General features: G+C 60.4%; 1 protein-coding gene across 5 annotated transcripts in view; it reads left to right on the top strand.

Annotated features, from left to right (window-relative positions):
* The window catches only part of ZFYVE28 (zinc finger FYVE-type containing 28), a 114,904-nt gene that overhangs the window by 63,140 nt on the left and 36,646 nt on the right, over positions 1-15,118 (top strand). For 3 of the 5 annotated variants that reach the window (XM_059065994.2, XM_067036821.1, XM_067036822.1), the window contains exons 3-7: positions 2,023-2,160; positions 3,405-3,607; positions 4,749-4,838; positions 6,399-6,488; positions 13,081-13,182. In XM_059065994.2, coding sequence (XP_058921977.1) covers positions 2,023-2,160; positions 3,405-3,607; positions 4,749-4,838; positions 6,399-6,488; positions 13,081-13,182 — 623 coding nt within the window. The remainder of the gene's footprint in view (positions 1-2,022; positions 2,161-3,404; positions 3,608-4,748; positions 4,839-6,398; positions 6,489-13,080; positions 13,183-15,118) is intronic. The other 2 variants (XM_067036820.1, XM_067036823.1) reach the window with 2 other exon arrangements.

Below are 15,118 nucleotides of genomic sequence, written 5' to 3' on the forward strand. Positions count from 1 at the left end.
GTTCAACACTGCTCAGGCAGCTGCCGTCCTGGGGCTGGGCAGGGTGGGATCACTGCCGCTAAAAGGCCACACAACTTTGGGTAAGCCCTGCCACCTTGCTGGGCTACGATTCCTGGCTCTCAATACCAGCTGACGTTTCCCCAGCACTTGCTGTTATTTTTGCCATTATTTGTTCATTACTTTGTTGAATCGTGAGAAAGAGACCTGCCCACCCAGAAAACCTTTTAAACAGAGCTGACAGTAGGACCACTTGATGTTGGTTGGATTTATTTTTATGTTTTGTGCGATTTCCTTATGGTGCAGAATTTCCTTCAGAGTTTAGTGCATCAGTTGTTTGCATTAGAAAGTCATGCTTTCCGCTCACATCTACTGCCTAAGAAAAATGAAACTCAAGCCCCAGAGGGTGGAGAGGAGGACTGTTGAGATACAAAATTGCTGAGGGTGAGGGTGTGCTGTCTTTTTCTGGAAAGCAATTTGGTGGAATGTAATTAGGGCCTATAAATGCACTTCACACTCTTTGACTTTGTCATGCTACTTCTTGGGGATAAGTGGATTCTGAGGGACTAACCCAAAATTCAGTGTCAGGCACCACAGTGGTGATGGCATTATTCACGGTAAATTAGAAGTGACATAAATGTCCAGCAGAAGAGGAAGCAGGGAGTTAAAAGGATGGTCCATGTGCTGGAATCTTACGTGGCTGCCCGTCACAAGCTGCATTTGTGGAAAGTGATAATAACACGTCCCAACAGTAAATGACAGCAGCAGAGTACAAAATTATGTCCACAGATGATCCCGACCGTGCTGCTGATGGGAAGCAGCCCACGGGGACAAGAACGGGCAGGAAGCGAGCCACCTGCCGTCACTGTCCCCACCTGCAGTCACTCACTGTCCCAAGGACATGCCCTGCCCCTCCACTTTCCCATGTTTCCAGCTTCTCTGGGATGAATGGGTATTAATCTTACCTTGAACAAATTAAAGAAACAAACTCAACGTTCTTGCAATTCTACTGAATGGGTGGTAGACGTTTAAAGAACAGGACAATTTTGAGCAAAGAATGGGATGTAATTTATTTTTTTATTTTTTATTTTTTATTTTTATTTTTTTTTTACAAAAGAAGGGATTAGTATACCCTTTATTTATTTATTTATTATTATTTTTTTTAAATCTTTATTTGAGTATAACTGTTTTACAATAGTGGGTTAGTTTCTCCTTTACAACAAAGTGAATCAGTTATACATATACATATGTTCCCATAACTCTTCCCTCTTTTGTCACCCTCCCTCCCACCCTCCCTATCCCACCCCTCTAGGTGGTCACTAAGTACAGAGGTGAACTCCCTGTGCTATGCTGTAGCTTCCCACTAGCTATCTAATTTACATTTGGTAGTGTGTATATGTCCCTGCCATTCTCTCACATCGTCACAGCTTACCCTTTAAGATGCAGTAAAACAGGTTTGAGAAGACCAGCCTTACATGTGGTCTCCTAGTGACGTCTGTCCCGACAGCAGGTCTTGCCTGTGTTGCGATCGTGCCCAGGATGACACAGGCTTATAATGTTACTCAAAGCAGCCCAGCAAGGGGGCGGTGAACAAGACACACTGTTTGTGTGTGTGTCCACCTAGCAATTCCATTTCTCCAGCTCTCTCCGGAGAAAGGAGTTCAGAGAGGTGCTCAGGGCGCTCACCGTGGCTGAGGCTGCAGGGAGCCCAGGTGCGGGTCAGCAGGGAAAGGTACAGCCGTCACAAAGGGCGATGCACCAGGAACTCGGTGACTGGCGTGGGAAGCGCCCTCAGCCCCCACGGCGGGTGCTCTAGACACCTGGACGTGGGGGAGGGTGTGCTCTTCACTCCGGATACTTCTGGTAAGTTTGTGCTCCTTGCAGCAGTTGCAGAGCAGCCCACGTGTGCTACCACATCACCTCGTCGTCCTAACCTGCACTGGGCGTGCTTCTCCGCCTTTCCAAGCAGTCCCGCCAGCCGCCCGCTGGAGCTGCGTCTCAGCGCACTTCCTGTTTCCGTTTCAGGACAACGTGTTAAACATCATTAACCAGATCATGGATGTGTGCATCCCCCAGGACCGCGCCCCACGGGATTTCTGTGTCAAGTTCCCCGAGGAGATCCGGCACGACAACCTGGCCGGCCAGCTCTGGTTTGGCGCCGAGGTAGTGGGTGGCCGCCGGGGTCCGGGGTCGCGATGCTGGGCATTGTCCAGCTGTTTCTCTACGACGCTCACCTGTGTGCGTCTACGGGTGCAGGGCCCCGCGTCTCCTCCTCCAAGGCTTACAGATGGCGCTGAGCCTGTAGGGTCGCGGGGAGGCGAGAACACGCTCCCTGGAAACTATACACAAGCAAATACAGACACGAGGCCTCACGTGTGATTTCTGTGAGGTTCTCAGGCCCCCAGACACGTAGGTCCTAAAAGCGGTTCTTTATTGCAATAACGCTGGTGTTGGGAACAGCACTGCCCGTCCCGCACCCGCAGGACTGTTTCTTCTTGCGGGGCCGCCACGCACATAGCCCCTCCGATCTTGGTCTTCACCTCCCGAGGAGGAGCCTGAGGTACGGGAGGGAGGTGCCCGCCCGGGGAGGCAGGACCAGCCTCACCCCAGCCAGTGGTGACCCGTGGGACACCCAGAAGACCCCTTGGCCTTGCTCTTGGGACCCTAGGGGCATGGGCTGCCCGGTCCTCCCCCCATCAGCTCTGCAGGACTCCTGGAATGCCCCTCTCCCCCACGCTGCCGGGCCCTCGTGCCCACCGGCACCCCGTTTCAGCCCATTCCACCCGGCTCCTCTGAGCCGCACCTGGTTGGGCGTCCCTGCTGGGGCCCCGGGTAGGCCGTCTCTCCCCTCAGCCTCAGTGCCCAGCTCTGCAAAGCGGGTCCCAGGGGCAGGGGCAGCTGTGCAAGCCACGAGGTGATGCAGGGAGCCTTTATGGACACGAGGCGTCCGCTTCCTAGAACGCCTGGATTTCTTGGGGAGCCGCCGTCGACCCCGGTGCGGTGGACCTGGAGTACGGCCGGAACCTGGCGTCTGTGGGCCGGGTGGGGAGGGGATAGGGGTCACATGGCCCGGAGGCCCCTGCATGGAGCCCCCCAACCCGAGGGCATTTGTTCTCACCGCCATGACGGCTCTGCATCTAAGAGAAACCAGGAAGGAGCAGGCGCCCCAGAGCGGACGGGGCAGGGGGCAGGAATATGAGGGAGGGGCTCCCGGGAGGCGTCTCCGGGATGAGGCGCCCCAGCCCCGCCGTTCTGCCCTCCGGTCCCACCTCTGGCTGTACAGTCTTCTCGGGCGCCGTGGGGGGCGCCCATTTCAGCGCCCGCTGTCGGGGGTTCCGGAAGCCCGCACGCTCCGGGCACGGAGGACACGCGGGTGGGGCTCCCCTGACGCCCTGTGCCGCCCGCAGTGCCTGGCCGCCGGCTCCATCATCATGAACCGCGAGCTGGAGAGCATGGCCATGCGGCCGCTGGCCAAGGAGCTGACGCGCAGCCTGGAGGACGTGCGCGGCGCCCTCCGCGACCAGGCGCTGCGGGACCTCAACACCTACACGGAGAAGATGCGCGAGGCGCTGAGGCACTTCGACGTGCTGTTCGCCGAGTTCGAGCTGAGGTGACCGAGGAGCCCTCACCTTCTGCCCCGTGGGGAGGGCTGGGGGCGGGCAGCTCCGCCGGGCTCTGCGTCCGCCCGCAGCAGGAAAACTCCGCGGAGAGAGGTGCGGGCTGCTTCCGGGCCGGCCGTCGCGGGGGGGCGGGGCCACGGCGTAGTGGGTGGGGCGGAGGCGGGCAGAGGCCACCGAGGGGCGAAGGGGACGCCGGTCCCGCCCAGCACCCCTACCGCTGGTGGTCCCGCGGTGAAGGTCACGGTCAGCACCACGCCCCGCCCCCAGCACGTCTCTGTGGCTGGACGTGGCACGCGGCAGGAGCCGGGAGGAAGTGGTGGCCGCTCGGGGGCCTGCTGGGGCCCCCAGCTCCGTGGGGTGAGGGGGCGCCTCTCCGGCTCGGCCGGTCTGCCCTCTGCACCCCCACTAGCTCCCTGGGGCGTGCTCGCCCGCCCGCCCGCGGCACAGGACATGGCGTGGTCCCTGGGGCCCTCACAGGACGGGCTCTGGAGGACCCAGGACTGCGGGGAGGGGCCTGCGCGGTGTCCACAGACACGGAGATGCTGGAGGTAGATGAGGAGCAGGACCCCAAAGCCCGTCCACGGTGGCCCGGTTAATGAAAACTGTCCGGCCGGTGCCGTGTGGGCCCCAGAAGGAAGTCAGGCATTCCAGCCGGTTCTCTAGGGAGGGGGCGCCACCAGTGAGCTTTATAGCTTCGGCCCGGCTCCGTGTGCTCCACGCCTTTCCAACTGAGCTCGCGTAACAAGAAAAACTAGACAGTGACAGGAAAATGTTCCCTCCTGGGGAGTGGGTGGAGCGCCCTGGCCCTGCCCTGCGTGGGGGCCCAGGGGTTGTCTGCCCGCCCTGCACAGGGTCATTCACTCCCTCGAGGCTGGGGACCGTCGCGGCAGTGGGCAGTGGCGGTTCCAGGATGGGCAGGGCTGTGGGACCCAAGGAGGCGCTGGTTGAGGCCTGACCCTGGGAGAAGCTTTGGCTCAAAATATAAACGGTGATGCTGGTGGGGGGGGGGGTTATGAAGCTGCTGAGATGCAGCTGGGCTGCAGTCGGAGGGACCTCATTTGGTTGTCAGTTACGACACCCTTGGTTCCGGGAGACACCAGGTGGCCCTCACTCCCTTCTCTCTGTTTGCAGCTACGTGTCGGCCATGGTGCCCGTGAAGTCCCCACGGGAGTACTACGTGCAGCAGGAGGTCATCGTGCTGTTCTGTGAGACGGTGGAGAGGTGAGGCCACCGGGAATGGTGGGGCCCGGCTCCTCATGCGGCCCCGGGCCTGGGTGAGGGCTACACCGGGACAGGGGCACCGTGTGCATGTGCCACGGGGCCTCCACACACACACCTGCTCCTCAGCCCCAGCGTCCCCTTTCTCTGGGCCCAGACACTGCAGGTGGACCTCACATGGTTGAGAAGGGCTCCATGCTCACCTCCCTCACTCCTCACCTCCTCACCTCATCTCCCTCACTCCTCACTTCCCTCATCTCCTCACCTCCCTCACTTCACCTCCTCACCTCCTCAACTCCACACCTCCCTCACCTCCTCACCTCCCTTACTTCACCTCCTCACCTCCTCAACTCCACACCTCCCTCACCTCCTCACCTCCTCACCTCTTCAACTCCTCACCTCCCTCACTCCTCACCTCCCTTACCTCCTCACTTCCTCACCTCCTCCTCTCCTCACTTCCCTCACTCTTCACCTCCCTCACTCCTCACCTCCATCACATCCTCCCCTCCCTCATTCCTCACCTCCATCACATCCTCACCTCCTCACCTCCCTCACTCCTCACCTCCTCACCTCCCTCACCTCTCTCACCTCCCTCACTCCTCACCTCCCTCACCTCTCTCACCTCCTCACCTCCCTCACCTCCCTCACTTCTCTCACTTCCTCACTCCTCACCTGTCTCACTCTTCATCTCCCTTATGTCCCTCACTCCTCCCCCCCTCACTTCCTCACTTTCTCCCCTCCTTCTCCCTCCCCCTCACCTCCTCACCTCCCCACCTCTCCGTCTCCTCACCTCTTCCTCTCCTCATCTCCTCACATTCTTACCTCCTCACTCCCCACCTCCTCCTTTCCTTTCCTCCACTCCTCTTCCCTACAGGCCAGGATGGAACCCTTGCTGAGCTGGGTTTTGGGGGTGAACTGTCAGTATTCTCATCATGGCTTGTATGGGGTGTGTGGGGTTCGATTTGAAGTCAGATTTTCTGAATAGACTTTGGGACTAAGATTTAACGTAGAAAGTTCTTTATATGTGACTTGTGCTTCAGTAGTAGGTAAGTTTTGAAGCTGTCTAATGTCGCGTCGTCAGTTTGTTAATTTTAAATACGGATTATTTGCTGTTACACGTTGAGAGATATTTCAGATCACCCCAGAATAAGACGACAGGACATACCTTTTATGTAGAACGATGATGCCAGCAGCGCTTTCTCGCGCGTGCAGAGCAAGCGTCTCGTATGCCTGCTGGAGAGAAGAAATCCAGGAGAGCATTTCAGGTCTCTTGGGGGTGTTAAGTGGTTCAGAGCAGCGCTCCTGCTGCACGGTTATCCTTGCTGCGTTGGGTGCCGGGCGGCATAGCTGTCCTCACCAGCGCTCCTCGGCGAGCACCTCTCACTCACCCCGGCTCCTTCCGTCAGCGGTGGGGTCGGGAAGTGGGAAGATGGGGGGGGGCGGCGAGCGTCAGCCACCTGCGCCGGACCTCGCCGAGCGCCGACGTGGGTGAGGGCTGCGCGGCTGCCTCCGCCCCCGTCCGGCCGTGGGGAGCCCGTGCTCAGTCTCTCCCTCCCCTGCCAGGGCCCTGGACTTCGGGTACCTGACCCAGGACATGATAGACGACTACGAGCCGGCCCTCATGTTCACCATCCCCAGGTTGGCCATCGTGTGGTGAGTGCGCCCCTGCCTGGGACGGTCCTTTCTCAGAAACCGCGCAGGACGGTCGGCTCCGTGGCGCCAGGCCCCTCGGGGGGGTGCTGAGTGGTACCTGCACCCCGAACGTGGCTGCTCAGCCGCCCGGCGCAGCTGCCAGGTGGTCCTGCCCTCGTCCCGGCAGACGAGGACCCGGGTGTTCCGAGCGCCTCCCGCCCAGCCCGCCTAGATGCTGCGGGGTGGGTGGGCGTGACGGCCCCGGGAGGAGGCCCCGCGCTCGGGCACAGGGGGCCCAGCAGGGGCTGTGGAGCAGCTCTGTAGGGACGAGAGGCGAGGTGCCCCTGCTGCCCACAGGAGGACGTGTTGGGCGTGTTTGGAGGACGCGTGGGCTGGCGGGGAGGTAGCGCCTGTCGGGTGAGGGGCGGGTGGGCAGCGGCCGGCCTTGCGGTGGGGTGGGGGGCACGGCTGCTGGGAGCAGGGCAGCGCTGGGCCAGGCCTCCGGGGTCCGCGGCCTCAAAGGTGTCACGGCGGCACGCGGGGTCGGTCGTCAGGAACGCGCTTGACGGGAAGGCTCGGTCACGTGCTGAGCCTCGCGGCGCCTCTCGGAGCCAAGGTCAGGGCCCGGCTGCTCCGGGCTTGGTCCGTTGCCGCTCAGCCGCACGCGGACTCCCCGACGCAGAGCGCCGTCCCTCCCGCCGGGGGAGGGAGCGCGGGCCGGCTGGGCCCGGCGGGCAGCTGGGGTGCGGGGGGCGGCTAGGCAGGGAGCCGGTTGTGGGTGTGGGTGTCAGTGGGCCGAGCCGGGGAGCGTGGGGGGACACAGAGGCACAGGCCCTGGGGAGGGCTCGCTGCGGGCGAGCACCTCCCGCAGCAGGTCCGTGGGGCGGTGGCAGCGCTGCAGGATGCGCCAGCCTCTGGGACAGAGGGGCGTGCCTGGACCGCAGGGGCTGGGCGAGCCGTGTGCCGCGTGCAGGAGGGGTGGGGAGCAGGCCGGGCGACGACGCAGGGCCGGGCCGGAAGCGTCTTCCACCGCCCGGGACCGGGGAGGTGTAATGGCAGGGAGCCCGACGCGCCATGAAGTCAGAGAGGGCTTGGCGACGAGGGCCCGGGGAGGCGGGCAGGCGGGGTGGGGCCGCCCGCGCCCCGCGTTTCGGGGAAGCCCGAGCGGCCGCCTCCGGTGCGCGGGGTCAGCTCCCCACACGTGCGTCTTCCCTGGGGCTTGGGGACCGACCCGGCCCCCACCTCGCCCTTCCCGGCCTCACTGTGCTCCAGAGCGGCCTTCCCTCTGGGAGGTCTCTGCAGTGCTCTTGGGAGGAACCAGAACCTTTCCAGAACCTCCCATCGGTTTCCACTGTGTTAGAGGGAACCTATTTCTAGATCTCGGGGGAGGGCCAGACACTCTTAGACAGCACGCCTGTCTTAAGAGAAAGGCGAGGACGTCGAACAGAAACACGCGTTTCTGGGTTTCCGTGCTCGAGTCCGTGGTGTGTGCTCAGCTCCTTGCGGCTCCCTGGTGCCGGTGGCCCCAGGCTAGGTGTGCAGGATGGCGCTCTCCGGCCTCGCGCCATGCTCACCGGAGCTGGCCTTCCGAGGCCACTTCTCCTGAGCGGGGTCACTGGGCCCTCTCTGCTGACCTCAGGCCACCTTCTGACACCTGAACTTGTCTGGGTCCTTGTGCTGTGAGTGCCCAGGGCAGGGCCTTTTGCCTATTGGGCACCTCCTGGAGGCCTCGCGTGGGGTCCTCTCCAGCTTAGGCTGAAGGGAGGCCTGGAAGCGGAGCCGCAGGACCTCCGAGGTCGTGAGGGGAGGCTCTGAGTCACAGCGAGGAGAGGCTGGGTCTGAAGTTGAAGTGGAGGGGGAGCAGGAGCCCAGAGTCTGGGGGGACTTCACGGCTGCCACTGAGAGGCCCTCAGGCCCCCGAGAACCCCGAGCCCCCCCCATCAGAAGCAGGTCTCTGGCCTCGGAGCCAGGCTGTGGGTCTGAGGATCTGAGAGCGCCAGGCTTAAGCAGAAAGAGCGGGCATAGAGCCAGCTGCCCTCTTCAGGGACACTCACACGGTCACTGCGGGACCCACGGCGCAGCCGCCCGGCTCTCTCTCTCAATTCCTTACTGTCCACAGTGGCCGCTGTGGGCCGGGCAGGCAGAGGCCACTGCTGCCCAGCTTGGGGCCCAGAACTCAGTCCTTCCTGGATTCACCTGTGAGCATGTATTAAGCGCCTACTGCATGCCGGCCCCGTGCTTGTCCCCAGAGGTACGGGGATGACATTGAGGGAGGCGCACACGTACACAAGACGAGCAGCTGCCGTGGAGTATTCTGGATGCTGGGATGCGGATGGGGGTTTGGCGCAGGGACCCCCTGGGGTGGATCTCTTCTCCCGGGCCAGCGAAGGTTCCCGTCCAGTCCCCTGGCCCACCTGCTTCTTGGCAGCCGAGGGCTCGGGCCTTCCTGTGGCTCCAGCCCATGGGAGCAAAGGCGAGTGTGGACAGTGCCCCCTGCCTGGCCCTCCGCAATCTCAGGGTCCCCTCCAACCGCCTCTCCCCGCCTCACCTGCAGCCCACTCCCTTCCCTGGCGTGCACCACCTCCCGCACAGCTGTTCACGTGTTTCCTCCCAGGAGATTACTTTTCAGCCATGTCATTGAGATAAAATTCCCATGCCATATGACTCACCCATTTGAAGTGAACAATTCAGTGGTTTTTAGTCAATTTGCAGAGTTGTGTAACCATCACCACTAATTTCAGGACATTGTCATCACTGAAAAGATACCACTTAGCCCTCAGCCATCACCTCCACCCCTGTAATCCCATCTCTCTGTAGATTTGTCTGTTCGGGATATTTCATGTAAATAGGATTTGGGTGACTTTTGTGTCTCCCCCACGGGCCTATAAGTGTCACGGGGCAGGGGTGCCCACCTGCACTCACCCACGTGTCCTTAGCGCCTGGCAGGCGGTAGCATGGTGAATTTTCGCAGAATTTTGTTGTGCTGATCTGACAGGGCACAAATAATGAATTTGTAAAGTTTTTCACTGAAGTTTTAATCATACAAATTTGAGGGCTTCCCTGGTGGCGCAGTGGTTGAGAGTCCGCCTGCCGATGCAGGGGACGCGGGTTCGTGTCCCGGTCCGAGAGGATCCCACGTGCCCGCGGAGCGGCTGGGCGCGTGAGCCGTGGCCGCTGAGCCTGCGCGTCCGGAGCCTGTGCTCCTCGACGGGAGGGGCCACGACAGTGAGAGGCCCGCGTACCGCAAAAAAAAAAAAAAAATGATGGGGTGGGTATAGACCCAGAATTAAGGGACTGATTAAAAATGATACTCTAGCTATTTAAACAACATTAAGGATGAATCCCAAATGTCAGGGAAGAATTCCTAGTGTATCAAGTACAAAAATCGTCAGCAAATAGTGTGTCTCTCCTAAATTTCTGAACATGATAGGTATAAGCTTTGTAACAAATCAGAGCAATAAATGTTCATTTTTTATTGTGATAAAATATGCGTGACATAGAACTGACCGTTTTAACCCGTTCCGAACGTGCACGATGGCATTTAGTACATTCACGTCGTGCAACCGTGTGTGTTGGTTGCGTTTCTCAGCAGAACTCTGAAAACACACAGGTGAGTCTTTCTTCTTTTTTTCCCTTGTTTTTAAATTGATTTTTATCGGAGTATGGCTGATGTACAATGCTGTGTTCGTTTCAGGTGTACAGCAAAGCGAATCGGTTACACGTATGCATGTATCCACTCTTTTCTAGGTTCTTTTCCCGTGTGGGTCATTACGGAGTACTGAGTAGACTTCCCCGTGCTCTACAGTAGGTCCTTATTAGTTAGCTGTTTTATATAGAGTAGTGTGTCTATGAGGAGGTGAATCTTTGTCTTCTGAGATTCTTAGATTTGACACCAAAAGCATGAGCAACACATTTTAAAAAATAATACATTGGACTTTATGAAAATTAAAAACCTGTGCATCAAAGGACATCACCAAGAAAGTGAAAGACACCGAAAGAGCGGGGGTGCGGCGGGCGGGCCCTCCCTCCATGCCGTGCGTGCTCCCGCAGCCCACGCGAGCTCGACCTGGGCTGAGCCCTCACTGTCCGCCGCGTTATGCCGGGGCAGCCCTGGGCCCAGCCACGTGCCTGCCAGGCTCCGCCGTGGGGCTGCCTTGCGTGGCCGCGGGCTGTGTGGGCTGAGAGGGCGCAATGCCCGGGTCACCAGCCCTGTGGGGCTGAGGCTCTCCCTCTGATGGCTTGTTTCCAGGCCTGGTTCCCCCCATCTCCCCTGCCCACCCCCTCCCGTTGCATCAGCGCCCGGGCCAGCCGGACACTGAACAGGTGTCTGCTGAGCTCCTCCTGGGACACGAAGACCAGCCTCACCTTTGTCCTCAGGGGTGCCCTGTCATGGGGACGCAGAAACGCGGCCGCCCCACGACCTCCTCTCTACCCGTCCTGGCGGTTGGCGGCACTTCCCGGAGCCGCTGAGCAGGAGGGAACCCGGGGTGTTCCGGCACGTGGCAGCGCCTCCGGACAGAGCCACGGGGACGGCCTAGGTCCCCCGGTCTCCCACCAGAGGGGGTGGGCACGGTGGCTTTGGGGGTGTGTGCACAGAGCTCTCCTGCCGAATGGATTCTTTTCTGGGGCTCACAGCTCCACGGAGGCCCTGCTGGGCGGGAGGGCCCCTGCTTGCTCACTGGGGGGCAACCCAGGCCTCCCCAGGACCCAGGAGAGGCGACAGGGTCCCTCCCCGCCCCCCTCGCTGCTTCTGAAAGCAGCGGTGGCCAGCGTTCCCCAGAGTCGCCTTTCTTCTGCCTGTTTCCACTCTGCCTTTGCGCTGAGGCCACCGCATGTACCCACCAAGTTCAGGCTCTGTCTTGGGAAATCGTCCCTCAAACGCGGTCAGTTGAACGGTGACCGTTAGCTCACGGAAGATCCGTGAAACAGCCCAGAAGGAATGGAGGCCCGGCCGTGCCCTCTGCCCTCCGCTGGCTCAGGACACGGGCCCTCGAGCTGGCCTCTCCTCGGGGCCTGGAGGCCGCTGCTCACGGCCAGGTGTGCCCCAGGGGGGCCTCACAGCCCATGTTTTCCCTGTTTTTAGAAAAAAAGGAAATCTTTTGGCCCATGAAACCAACCTTTTCTTAGGGGCAAACAGTATCCTCATTCAACTTTGTTTATCAGTTTTTCTCACCGAACTGGATGTTTTCCAGAACTAATGGGGGCTCCCAGCTGCATGGGTGACCGGACCCTGAGGCCTGAAATAAGATCCTGTTCATCCTCAGAGACGGGCCAGCGGCTCCTCATTTGCACAAAGAAGCCCCTGAGGCGCCGACCTGTGCTCCACGGGGCCGCGAGGGCACAGGCCCGTGTTCATGGGTGGACGGTCTCTGGGCACCCGAGAGGTGGAGGAGCATCCAGAGAAGGGTCCTCAGGGATAGGTCCTCCCTCCGAGAGACGGGTCTGGAATGATGGTCACGCGCCTGGAGATGGGTGGGGCTGTGGCTACGGAGGTGAACACGGGACCCCCCCCCCCCCCGCGGAATCGGGGCGCCCGGAGCTGGCATCTGAGCAGAGTCAGACGGGCCGTGGGGCCCAGTCCAGCGAAGGAGGTCCTCTCGAGGCACGGGGACGCCCAGCAGGTGTGTCCATCCTGCCTGAGGGGTGACAGGAGGCTGCCCCCATCTTGAAGGGCGCCTGACCGTCGGCCAGAGTGCTGGGAGGGGGAGGGGGCTTTGAAGACAGCCTGGAAAGGGTGGGAGCGGCCGGGACACGACATTCACAGCCTGCCGGGGCGGGGAACCGGTAGAGGCTGTGGCCAGTGTGTCGGAAAGTCTCTGGCAGCCCCCGGACCTGGGGCGTGTGGACGGAACGAGGGAGAGGTGGGAGAGCTGGGAGGACAGCCTGCAGGGCGCCGTCTGGAAAATCTCGCCCTGTCTGCGCCGTGCTCCTGCAGGACCCACAGCCCCAGGGGCCAGCCCTGGGGTCAGGGCTCTGCGCTGGTGGAGGGCTGGGCTGGGCTTCACCTCCAACTCCTGTTTCCCTTTTGGACTAGATGGTTCCAGCGCCAGTTCTCACAAACCTCTGCATTTGTGGTATATTTAAACACAAATCCAGTATTTCCATTTTCAAGGAGGCAGATTTTAGCAACAATTCTTTTTTTTTTTTTTTTTTTTTTTTGCGGTACGCGGGCCTCTCACCACCGCGGCCTCTCCCGTCGCGGAGCACAGGCTCCGGACGCGCAGGCTCAGCGGCCACGGCCCATGGGCCCAGCCGCTCCGCGGCACGTGGGATCCTCCCGGACCGGGGCACGAACCCGCGTCCCCTGCATCGGCAGGTGGACTCCCAGCCACTGCGCCACCAGGGAAGCCCTAGCAACAACTCTTGATGTTGATTCATCTGATTGCAGCTGGGAGGTGTGCAGACATATTTTTATCGTTATTTTGTGATCCCTCAAACGAACATAGGCTTATCAACTTCGAAAGAGGATAAAATCTGGGTAATAATTTTCACTGCTTTTTTATAAACTTATTTACGATTCGATCGCAGAGAGGAAGCGTGTGCGGGGTGTGGTCTGGGCTGGCCACGCAGCTGCAGGACTTGACGTGAGGCTGGCTTTCTGTCTTGGATGCAGTGGCCTCGTGGTCTATGCGGACGGACCCCTGAACCTGGACCGCAAGGCAGAGGACATGTCCGAGCTCTTCCGGCCCTTCCACACGTTGCTGCGGAAAATCAGGTTGGGGGCGGGGGTGAGGGAGAGAGGGGAGGGGAGGGGAGGGCGGTGTTTGCCTCTGAGCCCCCTCCCTTCTGTGACTGGTCCTGGGGGTTGGCGATGACCTCTCTGGACGAGGCTGGTCTAGCTTTGCCTTTACTGGACACCTCAAGGGTGGGTAGCTTGTCCCGGCCGAGCTTTAGAGGGTGGTAAACCTCACACTTCTGTGTGAGCTACTTCTTTACCTTCTGTCCACCTTGGGGGTACTGGGACCTTGGTCTCTGTCGTCGGCTCCTGGTTTCTACTGTTTGGAGCTCCTTTAACCCCACACCCTTCCTCCCTCACAGAGCAAGTTCTTTGTTCTTGGCCAGTAGCGTTGAGACCTTGACGCAAATGTCGGGTCTGAAGACAGCAGCTGCCCTGGCTAATGGCCTGGAGACCAGGCCCTCTTCTGGTTTCTCACAGAAACGTCTCTGTGGCCCCGCGAGACAGATGGGGCCTATCTTACAGGCGAGGCCCTGAAACCGGGGTGGTGTGGGCCGGACCGGGGCCACACAGCCTGCGAGGGGAGGACGTCCCCCTGGGCCAGGCCACCCCCTCCACGTTGGCTGGGGCTGGGGCCCAGGCTGGGGGCTGTTACTAGTTCTCTGACTAGTTTAGGGGGTGAAGCGCTCAGTTCTCGAGTGACCAGCGGGTGCCCGCACGCCGTGACGCATCCTGCCCACCCCCCGACCATCCCTGGGTGGCGCTGGCACCATCTGTGCTGTCCTGTGGGCTTGTGACATCTGGCCTGGGTAACCGAGCTCTGCCCTGAGGGCCTCCTTTGCCGTTCAGCAGCCGGCCATCCAGCCAGCACCCCTGACCTCAGCCTTCCCTTGAGAAACCCCACGTCGAGTTGTGTGGAGCCCTCACTGCTGGTGACCTCTGCGAGCTGACAGGGCCTGGCTTCTGCAGGGATGGGCCAGCAGGGGGCTGTGGCCGCATGTCCTCTGAGCACCTCCCTGGCCCCGTGGTCTCAGGCGCCAAGGTCTTTCCTACCACGGTCCCTGGTCTCCGAGAAGCCCCCTTCCCAGGCTGTCTGTCCGGGGCTGACGCCGCGGCCCCCTGCCACGCCCTTCCTGGGCCTGGCGGGACTCCCCAGCCCAGGGTGGCTTTCTTCGACTGGTGCCTGTCCTTTCTGGGGGCCTGAGAGCACAGAAGCCTGCTCCAAAGTGCCCTTCGGCCCAACACGAGCCAAACGTGCTCTGAATCCAGTGAGGAGTGACCCGGGGGGTCCTTGGAGGGTCAGTGGGCACAGGGTGGGCGAGCCACAGTGGAGTGTCCCTAGCAGGACCTGACCCTGGACCCAGAGGCCGAGGTTCCTGCCCTCTCCGGCTGTGCAGCTGGGACAGGAGACGAGGACGGAGGGGAGGGGACGGGCGGCGCTGGGCCAGGAAGGGAGGCGCGTGGCCTGCGCCACGGCTGGGAGTGGCCGTGGGGGGAAGGGCGGGCGCAAGGAGGGGAGGGGGAGGGGGGACGCCAGGTGCTGGGGACTTGGGCGGGGGAAGAGTCCAGGGCGTCAGAGACGTGTGACTTACTCGAAAGGCTGACGCACATAACTGGCATCAGAAGGAAGGCATGGAGAAAACGGCAGAAGCAGTATTCAAAGAAATAATGGCCAAGAATTTTCCAAAGTCGAAGAAAAATCTCTGTCCACAGATTCGGGAGACTGTTAAAGAAAACTGTCAGCAAGATGAGCACAAAACACATCTGGGTATATCACAGCAAAACTGCTGAAAACAAAGAAAAAAACCTTAAACACAGCTAGAGGAAAAGGACATATGACTTTGAAAAGAGGGTACATCAACAGCTGTCTTCTCAAACGCAGTGGAAGCCAGAAGACAATGAAATGATATATATTTAAAGTGCTGAAAGCAGGACTTCCCTGGTGGTCCAGTGGTTGGGACTCCGCACTCCCGAT

Source organism: Kogia breviceps, chromosome 6 (assembly GCF_026419965.1).
Source record: "Kogia breviceps isolate mKogBre1 chromosome 6, mKogBre1 haplotype 1, whole genome shotgun sequence".
Classification (NCBI taxonomy): domain Eukaryota; kingdom Metazoa; phylum Chordata; class Mammalia; order Artiodactyla; family Physeteridae; genus Kogia; species Kogia breviceps.